Source organism: Cygnus olor, chromosome 4 (assembly GCF_009769625.2).
Source record: "Cygnus olor isolate bCygOlo1 chromosome 4, bCygOlo1.pri.v2, whole genome shotgun sequence".
Lineage (NCBI taxonomy): Eukaryota > Metazoa > Chordata > Aves > Anseriformes > Anatidae > Cygnus > Cygnus olor.
In genome coordinates this window covers 46,711,878-46,722,892 of record NC_049172.1, presented here as the reverse complement: position 1 = coordinate 46,722,892, position 11,015 = coordinate 46,711,878, and the positions used below count along the sequence as shown (strand labels likewise).

The following is an 11,015-nucleotide window of genomic DNA, read 5'->3' as shown; positions in this document are numbered from 1 at the left end:
AAAGACTTTTGGGGAGTCTGGAGAGGGAGAAAGGAGGATGTTGGCACCAGTGATGGATGCCTTTGTGCTGGGAAGAAATCTGGCTGGTGGGGCATGGGGTCAGTCTTGGGGTTGGGGCATGTCTTGGGGTCATAGCATCGTCAGTGGGAGGCCATGTGGATGCTGTTCCCAAATTCTGGGAACCAGGAAAGGGGGGCCGCTGGGTGCTGACATGGGCAGTGCCAACGAGGGTGCTCTTGGGGGCGAGGGGCTCGCTGCAAGCCCCCCGGGGATGCTGCCCAGCGCCGGGCTCAACCTCAGGGCCTGGTGTGGGATGAGACAGGAGGGAGGGGAAGGGAAGAGAAGGGAAGGGAAGGGAAGGGAGGGGAGGGGAGGGGAGGGCAAGGGGCTTCTCTGGCAGCCCCCAGCCCTGGCGGAGGCGCAGCTGCCGGCTGTCATCTCCCGGCGGGGCTGCAACCCAACGCCGCCGTGCCCCGGAGGAGCCCCGGGGCTCGCAGCCGCTCCCCCCCCGTAACCCGAGGCGCAGCCCCGGCTGGGGGAGGGGGGGGTCCATGGGGGGAGGGCTGGGTCTATGGGGGGCGGCCCCCGCACCCCCCGAGCCCGGGCTGGGGGCTCGGGGGCTCCGCACAGGTGCAGTGCCCCCCGGGCGCAAACAGCAGGCGGGAGGGGCGGCCCCCTGCCGCCGGTGCTGGGCGGCGGAGCGGGGATGCGGCGCCCTCCTCCCGCCCTTCCTCCTCCTCCTCCTCCTCCTCCACCTCCCTCCCGCCGGCAGCATGAGCCCGGCCTTCCTCCTCCTCCTCCTCCTCCTGCCCGCCCGAGCCCGGCGGGAGCGGCTGCCCGGCGGGGCGCTGGCGGGACGCAGCGCCCCCGCTCCTTCCTCCTCCTCCTCCTCCTCCTCCTCCTCCTCCTCTTCCTCCTCCTGGGCCGCGGGGCCGAGCCGCTTCCCTCGGAGCCGCCCGGGGCGGCGGCGGGGCCGGCTGTACTGCCGGGTGGGCATCGGCTTCCACCTGCAGCTGCACCCCGACGGCCGGGTGGACGGCGCCCACGACGCCAGCCCGCTCAGTGAGTGCAGGGGACGGGGGGATGCCGCGCCGCGCTTGCCCTCCAAGCCCCCTTTTTCCACCTGGCCGCTCTCCCACCCTTGCCCCATAGCTGGTGGAGCCGTGGGAGCCATCCACTTGTGGCCTTCAGGCCCGCGCCGTGGGATGTGGGTGGCGGGCATGTGCCGCTGCACGGCGCTTCGTGGCGTCGAAGTGCAGCCCCATGGGCATGGGGACAACGCTACCGACCCCCACCAGGTGCCCCTTGGTGTGGGGCCTGTGGGAACCTTGCTTCCTCCTTAAAATAAACATGGGAAGTGGCGGAGATCTGATACCGCAGGGCCGGGGGCTTAAGTGTGGCATCGTGTTTTCTCTCGGCATGTTAATCCCTGCACTCCTTCCTCCGGGGCCACTTTGTCCCAGGGGGAAAACAGAGCCCCGGGAGCAGCCGCTGTGTGCCCCGGGGAGCTGTGGTGTCGGTGAGAGGACGGGAGGGGACATCGGGTGGTGGGGACATGCTGGGACACCTGTGCCAAGGGGACAATGAGACTGTGCAGGGGTGCGAAACGTGTTGGTGGTGGTGAGGAGCGATGCTTGGCCCTGCTGTGGGATGAGCTATGGGTCCCATGTGCCCTCCTAGGATGGGGAGCTTCAGGAAAAAGCTGATGGTGGTGGTAGTTTCAGCCCCAAATCCAGCATGCACTTCTACATCCAGGTTTGTGAGGAGTTGGGGTGAGGCGGGTGGCAGCAGGCTGGCTGCAGAAATGCGGGACTCCATGCTCCTGTGGCTTCCTTTCTCGCCCTTGCCCACTGCCCAGATTTTGGAGATCTGAGCTGCAGCAGTCAAACCTTGCTGGCCAGCACCCAAAATGAGGGATTTCCCCAGGTGGGAGCTTGTTCTGTCACAGCTGAGGCCGAAATCACCCCCTAAACCACAGCTCCTTGCAAACCCCTCAGCGCCGGTGCAGACAAGACCAACTTGTGTGGCTGTACTTGGCTCTGAAACAGGTGAGAAATTTGGGGGGGGAAAAAGAGTTTTTCCTGGTGCTGTGGATCCCAAATGGGCCCAGCAGCACTGGCACAACTTGTGAAGCCACGGGGCTGGCTGGGAAATGAGGCACCCCTGGTTATTTGCAAAAAAGTGTCCTCAGCCCCAAAGCCCTTTGCTTTGTCCATCATGGGCTTGTAGCTTAGGGCAAAGCTCCTGCCAGCTAAAAATAATAATAATAGGACAAAACCGATAGCAGTACTGGAGTAAATGCAGATTTCTATGAACAAGCAGCTGGGTTGCACAGAGGCAGGTTGCTGAGGAGCAGGGTCTTTTGGAGATGAAATGCAAACATGAGCTTTTTATTTTTTATTTTTATTTTTAATTTGTCACGCTGATGTGGAGGGAACTGTGATTTATTTTGGGATTTCTGTCATCCTAGGTATTTTGGAAATATTTGCTGTGTCTCAGGGGATTGTAGGAATACGAGGAGTTTTCAGCAACAAATTTTTAGCGATGTCAAAAAAAGGAAAACTCCATGCAAGTGTAAGTAAACCCCCGATTATCAGTACATACCGTGTATTAACGGCATAGCGACAGCTGCACACACACGTGTGTGCGGCATCGTTGCTCCGGGGCACCTGCGGCTGCCGGGAGGGCTCTGCAGGGCCGAAGGCAATGGTTTGCGGGAATCGTGGCTGCCTGCCCTGTGGGGGTGAGCCCAGCCTCACAGCCGAGATGTGGGTTTTAGCGATGTGCTCAGGCTGCACAAGCCCACAAGTTGACATAAAGCAGTATTTATGTGCTTGCAAAACTCCCTCGAGTTTTGTCAGAGCATTACTCCTGGAACCTAATGATGCAGAAATGGTGAGCACGTCGCTGCTAATTTCTGCAAACTGGACGGAGAGGCTGGGGAAAGTGGGAATGTCTGAGTGAAGGTAAAACAGGGAAAAATGAGCACAGCAGGAGCAGTGTAGGTAGAGAGGAGCTGGCAAAATATACAGTTAAAACATGAGATGAGACCAAAGCAAACATGAAATGAGACGGAAGCATCGCCAAGTATGGTCCCCAACCCTCCCCTGCAGCTCATAGTGGCCCCCATTATTCCCCTTGACATCTCGAGGCATGCCGTGGTGCAGGCAGAAATTAAATCAAACCCCGTCTATGCATGGTTAATCGCTGCTGTAGACAGGGCAGCGTGGAAGCGACCTTAGTGAGGGCGATGAGCAGCGGGACGAGGGCGCACGATGCTCTACTCTGATGAAAGCTGTCAATTTGTAGAAACTTGACCCAAACGCCTGAAGATGGCTGGGCTGAATAATACCGATAATGCAAAGCCTGCATCTGTTGTTCCTCCCTGCCTCGGTGGGATAAAGTTATTTCATGGCCTAATGAGTGCGCAGCAGCACAAAGCGCGCCCTGTGCCCGTCACTCACGGCTCCGCTTTGATGCAGGAGCCGCTCCGGTGCCGTTGTGCTGTGCTGTGGATCACACCACGCCTGCGGGCCTCTGGGCTCCTCTGAAAACAGCTCTGTGGGTTCGCAGCTTCCCAGGAGAAGTGCCTGGGTCAGACCTAAAACCTCCCCGTGGTGTGGGCAATGCAGTTATCTCGCCCGAGCATCGCTGTGGCTGTCAGGGCATCATAGAGCAGCTGGTGTGAGCAAAGCTGTGTCCAGAAGGGGGATGGTTGTGCATGGGCGGTGCAGCACCTTGGGTTCATAAAAAGAAGGGAAAGCAACCATGAGTTGCCAGGATCACATTTCTTCGATGCAAAGAGTGAAAGGAGTCTTAACTCAAGGTGTTATGGGGGAAAAATGTACTCCATGCTGGGGATTCTGTGCCTTGCATTGTAGGGTTCAACTTTTCTGGTTCAATTAGGAGTTGAAAATCCATCCCAGCCCCATGGACCTTTGGGTGGTTGTAGGTGATGGATAGCTGGCGTTACATGCTGTTATTGGGGTCAGGACTTGCTCAATGTGCCTTGCATTTTCTTCTGGAGATGTGGCTGCAGTCAAACATCCTACCCCTGTGCCTGCTCACCTGGCAGCCCCTAAACCTGCTTCTTTGCCAACTTGCATGAGAAATGGTTCATTTTGCTGGGATGGCAGGGAGTAGAGCTGATGGTTCATGGTGGTGGGTTGCCTTATTCCCAAAACCCCAGTGCTGGAGGACTGTGCTGCCCCACTTACAGGAGGCGATGCTGTGCTTGTTTTACAGATAGCAGGGGACAGAATGACCCCAATTGATTTCAGAAGAAAATGGGGGGTTATAAATAACTCCAATGCAATTACAGCCTGCATGCCAGCTGCCCTCGTAGGTTATCAGGCACAGGTCTGGTGCCAGAGTGATGTGTGCGAGATGGAGGGGGCTTTGGGGTCCTTGGGCCAGAGGCCCAAATTGCGGGGTGTCCACTGTGCTTGGAGCGGTTTGGGAGAGCGAAGGCGGTGCTAACCCATCTGTGTGTCCCCCCTTGCTTTCCACAGGCACGTTTCACATCCGAGTGCCAGTTCCGGGAGCGCTTCCAGGAGAACAGCTACAACACCTACGCCTCGGCCGTGCACCGCGGCCGGCGCTCAGGCCGCGAGTGGTACGTGGCCCTCAACAAGCGGGGCAAGGCCAAGCGGGGCTGCAGCCCCCGTGCCCGCCCCCAGCACGTCTCCACGCACTTCTTGCCCCGTTTCCGACAGCCCCCCCCGCCGCAGCTGGCCTTCACCGTCACCCGGCCCGAGAAGAAGCCGCCGCCACCGCCTCTGCCACCACCACCAAAGAAAATGGCGGCAGCCACCCCGCCGGGGCAGAGCCATGGCCCTGTCAAGTACCGGCTGAAGTTTCGCTTCGGGTAGCTGCCCCGCGAGGAGGCTGCGGGGGATTTTTGGGGAGGAGCGGAGCCCGGTACCCCCCCTCATTCCCAGATGGGACGGATGTGGGGACACTGCCGGCAGCTGAGGGATGGATCGGAGCGGGCGCTGCTGCCATGGATGGGGAGCGAGGCGCAGGCGTTGCTCTGCTGCTGCTGAGGGAAGCCACGAGGGGCCTCCGCCTCGGACATGTTTTCTTGCACCGTTTTTGCTGGTGATGCTGTCGACAATCATTTTCGTACAAGAGTTACATCCAGAGCCAACCTCTCAAGTGCCAGAGGGTTTTCAAACTGTGTTGGCAATAATATATCTCTTTGTAAAGGCTGTTAAGGGGAGGACGGCCATTTGCAGACATGCAGCCCCGCGGATACACTGATCAGAGTTTGTCTGCACACACCTGGAAAACGTTTATGCTGAACCTGTGGGGAACCATAAAACCTCTGCTCTCCTACCAGGGCCTTACCCAGCACTTCATTCATTAATTTAAATGTGATGGTGGTATTGTAAGGAAGAGCTTGGTGTGGCAGCACTGGCAGCGAAGCTATTGCAGGTTAATGTGAGCAGGATGGGCTGAAAACCCCTCCTGGTCCCAAACGGGTTTGCTGGTCAGAAGGAGGCTGACAAGGTGAAAATAAATGGGTAAATACCTCTGTTAAACTAAAAGCAGTCTGTAGCTGACTTGAGAGAGTTTTAAGCAATAAAGGTAACTTTTTGAGTGTGTCAACCTTCTTGCGTTTCACAAGCCTTTTCAGCCTTGCTGTGCTATTGGTTGCAGCTGGCAATTGTATCTGAACCCTTTGCGAGGGGCACAGAGCTGCCTGGCCTCCGAGGCCTGGTGTTAATGAGCAGGCATGCTGCAGGCAGCCCTGCAAAGGGCACCGGGACATGTGCCCTGCTGCACATCACCCGCTGCAGGACACTTGCATGATGCCTCGAGTTCTTTGTCAGCAAGGCGCTGACGGTGCTATTGCACAATGTGCACCGACTCCTAAAACTCGATTTTTTTTTCCTCTTCCCTTTGCTTTCTGAGTCATCTTTTACCGCAGCCTTTGCAGATATAAAAAGGTTTCAGGCATTCATTGGGCATGGAACTGCATGGAGAGAGGCGCGGCGCTTGTGAATGTCAGCTCAAAGCATGATGCTAACAAGTGCTGAAAAAACTGAAATGGAAAAAAAGCAAAGAAAGAAAAAATAAAGCAAAAAGGCAAAGAAAAAATAAAGGAAAAAGACAAAAATAAAGGAAAAACAAAAATAGGGCAGAAAGCAAAAAAAAAGCAAGAAAAGAGGAAAAGGCAAAAAAAAGCAGGGCAAAGGGCAAAAAAAGCAAGGAATAGGACAAAGAGAAGGCAAGAAAAAAGGGAAAAGGGCAAAAGAAGCAATGGAGGGGGAAAAGGAGAAAAAGTAAAAAAAGCAAAAATAGGAAGAAACAGAAAAAAAGTAAAAAAAGGAAAAAGCAAAAGGCAAAAAAAAAAGCAAACAAGGGAAAACAGCAAAAAGAAGCAAGAAAAAGGCAAAAAAAGGCAAAAAAAAGGCAAAAACCAAAGACAAAATGCAAAAAGAAAAAAAAAGGGGGGGAAAAAAGCCCCCAAATAAAAGAAGGTAGAGGCCCAAGGGCACCGACCAGCCCGCCCCGTTCACGCCGGGCGTCTGCTGATCGGGCGGCGCGGGGCTGCGTGTGCCGCCGGCGGCCGTTGGGGCGTCCTCGCGCCGGCCGTTACCACAGCGGCGGGCGGGAAGGGCGCGATGGCTGAGGGGCCGCCGGAGCAGCCCTTCGGCACCTACGAGCAGTACCTGGAGGCGCAGGTGACGCCGAGGGATCTCTACTACTTGGAGGTAGGCGCTGGGAGCGGGCAGAGGGGTCCCGGCGTGGGGCGAGTGGCCCCGGGGGGTGGGAGGGGTGTGGAGGAGCAGCGCTGGGCTCCTGAGGGGAGGTGGGTTGGCAAAATGCTGCTTGGCAAAGTGTTTGGTGTCCGTTAACTGCCCCGCTTCTCTCAGCGTGAGACATTTGCAGGTGGTGCGGCTGCTGTGTACAGGTAAGCCCTCCAACTGGGCTGAATTCAGTCTGAAGCAGAGCATGGGACATGGCAGGAGAGCTCACATGTGCAGCAGGGCTAGCCAGAAGTTCTGGGAGCTCACAAGCAAGCCTCAAGTTGCAGGTCATGGCCAGGAAGCCTGTTGTGTGAGCAGCAGTTTGGTAGCTGAGGTCCGCCCAGAGAAGCCAAAGACAGCAAGAAACACCCGTCTGTCTAGAAGTACAACATCAGGTGAACACAACAGGGCTGGCTCTGATGTGCAATGCTTCCTTTGAGCCATTGCTGCACTGTTTTTTAAACAAAACGGGGAAGATCTTGCTGTGTCCAGTGCTTATGAAGCATGACTTCTAGCCTGAATCATAGTGAGGGATGCGTGTGGTTGAACAAGTCACATCATGGTGATACTCAGCTGGTGCTGACCGCTGAATATTTGGTCTCTAAAAATGACAGTGCCCATTGCTCAGTGGAAAACGCTTTGGGTTAAGTCACAAAAGGTTTTCTGTCACACGCTTAGAGGCAGCAGGTATTGAAAACAGTCATTGCCTACTGGTTTGTTCTCAGAAAGCGGCTCTCAGAAAGCGGCTGCCTATCCTCTCTGGCTCTAAGAAACCTGGAACTCTTCTGGCAGCTATCCTGCAGCTCCTGAAAAGTTGGCCAGAGCTCCTGGATGGGTGGAAGTGGCAGGAGGTATTTCCTGTGGCGTTTTGCCTGTCAGAGCTTATCAGGTACCCCAGCCTGGAGAGGAAATACCTCACTGCCTGAGCGCTGAACTCATCAGTGCTACTCTGCTGTGTGGAGGTTAATTTAACCTCAGGAATCATTTTCCAGCCAGACATATAAAAAGCAAGACACTTGTTCTTTCCTGAGGCCTCGGTGAGGTGCAGGCAGAGCAATGCAGGAAGGAACCTGTGGGCCTTCAGCTGCTCTGCTTCCTTTGCTGCTGACCGGTGTGTCTTGGGTCTGCTAGCATCTGTGGTGGCATTCAACACTGAGTGCCTAAGCCCTCTTGGTGAGGTGATGCAGAGCTGTAGCTTTGGGTCTTCCTTAGGCTCAAGTGATGCACAGCCCACAGGTTACCTGCAGCCCTGCCTGCCTTGGTGCAGCTGATTTCACAGGGGTGTTGGGCAGATTGCCTTCAGCTTTGTCCAATTACTTTATCTAGTTAAGGAAGGGCCCAGGAGCACTTCTCTGCTTGCCAGAATATCTGCAGGGTAGTGTGGGGGCCTGCTGGGAGGTGGTTTCTCTGGGTGCAGAGCAGAGCTATGTCCCTGCAGCTCAAGTTGTCAGTGGGGGCAGCTGGGGTCCAGTGCTGAACCTGCTTCCTAACCTCGTCCCTCTTCCTCCCACACAGCGAGGAGGTGGCGCAGCAGCTGGCGAGGCTTGGCTTCATTGGCTCTGGGGGTGTGTTGTGGCAGGAGGAGTTCGAGGCCCAGCAGGCAGCAGCAGCAGGACTCATGGCATCGGCCCCTCAGAAGTAAGTGCGTGCCCATGGTGCTCCTCACTGGGCACCTGCCCTGGAGCTTTCTGGAAGTTCTTTCACCCTTGCTGAATTCCTTCCACTCTCTCCCTCAAATGAAGCCATCCCCAAAAGCAGAGTCCTGTCTGTCAGGCCTGGTTTGTGGCAGGGATTGCATTGTGTCTCCACACCCTTCCCTTTGCTTCCAATACCCGTTAGGGATGTGCAGGAGGAATGAGGCAGCTACATTGCTTGGGAGTTGGGCTTGGTGATCCTTGTGGGTCCCTCCCAACTCAGTACATTTTATGGTTTGAAGGTGGTAGGTATGTTTGAGACACTGAAATATTGCTGCTTGGGAAAAAGTAATGTGCTTTGATAGGCGGGTTGTCTTTTTGAAGCTGCAGCCAAGATATAGCAGTTTTCTAACACCTCAGACTTCTGGGATTAGTATTTACAGTATGGTGAACATACTGATGGGAAAGAGGTAACACATGAGAAGGGGAAAACCTTTTCTTTCCTGGGCCATTGTTAGGCTTTGAGGATTGAGTTGATTGAGTCGTGTAGTCTACAGTCCTTTCCCTGTCAATAGCAATAGGTAAGTTGGTCTTGGACCCTTGCTAGTGTTTCCTTGAGGTCAGGGAGGCTGAGGTTGCTGTGGGACTGCATGTTTAACATAGTGTAGCTGAAACATATCACTCTTAGGCTTATGAGAATGAGCACTTGGACAGTCTTAAATGTCTCAGGAGGAGGGCCTGGTTGGGTATCGTTACAAGGTGTCTGCTCTTTTATGTCAGCTATTTCTCTTCCATTCTTCCAAGCCCTTGAAAAGAGCATAGATGTAATCTCCAAAAGTCTCTGACAAAGGAAGTTCGAGCAGTGCATATGGTAGGTTTCTAGGCTTTTTTTTCCTTTTGGCTTTTGCTATCTCATACTTGTTACAGCATGTGTAGCTACAGCATATGCTTTCCAAGAAAACTCAAATTGCGCTGAAAACTCAGTGCTTTGCAGAGCAGCTTCATCATATCTTGGGGCCAGTTCCCTCCACTATACATTTTGTTTAGCCTTTTTTCGCTCTGTTTAGCCAGTCTGTAAGTGTTAACACATTTAACTGTTTTCTCTTCTGTTTTCTCCATTCGTATACCTCTTGAGGGAAGGAAAAAAAAGAAAAAAAGAACAATAAAACCCACAAAAAAACACCTCTCCCCTTTTCCAAATAACCAACTTTTTTTGGTGCCTTGCTGTAAGAAATTATATACCATTGTAATAATGCATTCTTTATCAAGAGGCTGGGTGAATAGCAGAGCTGCTGAGCCATCTTTTCCTCCTGTGGTGCTCTTCTGCTTTCATACTATAATAAAATTATCTCTTACTAATTTAGCAGCATTAATCAAGTGCCTTTCATAGTGTTTGTGGGCTGAGAACATATGTACGGAGTAGTTACGCTAACACCATACTTCATGTACAGTCCTGTAACAATTTCTATTTCAGGCATAACTTAAGCTTTTTTTCAAATAATTGACTGTTGTTTCATTATATGGGGAAACTCATTTTGCAGAATTGAAGGCTTAATTATCTGAATAAATACAAAAAGGATTTTTGTGTCCTACATGTTTAAACTTCCAACAGCGTGTGGCTGGTACTCAGTTTGTGCGCAGCCAAATGAAGCTGATTGTGACAGTGTTGGGCTGATGACATCAGGAGAGAAGGCACTGAGCTCCAGCAGCTGACTCATTGGTCTTGTAATGTTCTTGTAAAGCGTGCTTCCAAACTGCTGATCGGTATTAATCTTACAGAGATTGCATTGGCAGAGGGAAGAACTAAAACCAGAACTCTCAGATGCTCTGTTTGCAGTGGGCTTCCATAACTCCCATTTTACTTTAAGAGTTCTTCTCTCTGTCATTCGAAATACTTAGCGCAGGCTGCATTAGTTGGCAGACTTTTGCTGTCGTGCCTCCTGCTTCTGCAGCTGTATCACTAAACAATCATAAACTTATTTTTTGGAACTGGGGTTGCCTTAAACCAAGTTTAGTAACAGGGAAGCTCTAAATTGCAACAAATGAGCTCTAAGCCTAGTTCCTGTGGAATAACAACAACCTAGCAAGACAGAAATCAACAGATGATTTCGAATAGTAGCCAACTTAAGCATAAAGAAGGTGGTCATTCTTTGGGCGCTTCTCTTTTTCTTTTTTTTTTTTTTTGCTTAAATGTAATGGTCACTGTTTGCTCAAGGGCTGCATTTTTGTGTCTTGACTAACTAACAGTAGAAAAAGCAGCTTTGGTGTAGCGACATGTTATTACCGTATTGCAAAGCTGTCCTGATCAGAAGGGCCAGTGTGTTCCTTCAAATGTGTTCACTGCTGATGCTGTTTTCTACTGAATCTTTACCTCAGCTTTCCAAAAGCCTCTTGCTTAGTTAAATAGCCTCATCAGCTAAGGCGCGTGCTTGGTAGGGTTGGTAGGACTTCTGTTACAAATGGTGAAAATAAGATGCGTACAAGTTGCAGAAAATGGATTTGGGTGGGCTGGTGGGGGGAGGCTGTCTATAAAAGATCAGTTCCTTTAAAATCCTTTGCCCTTTTTCCAGTAAAAGTGGACATGGTCACAGTCTTAGGTTTGGGTGTGTTTTTGCTAAGAACAAAA

General features: G+C 52.8%; 1 protein-coding gene across 1 annotated transcript; it reads left to right on the top strand.

The window, feature by feature from the left end:
- Nucleotides 1-706: 706 nt before the first annotated feature.
- On the top strand, nucleotides 707-6,091 carry FGF5 (fibroblast growth factor 5). Its single transcript, XM_040556618.1, is given in 4 exon segments — nucleotides 707-757; nucleotides 759-1,062; nucleotides 2,471-2,574; nucleotides 4,512-6,091. Coding segments are annotated over 4 exon segments (819 nt in total). The 3' UTR covers nucleotides 4,872-6,091.
- Nucleotides 6,092-11,015: the final 4,924 nt, after the last annotated feature.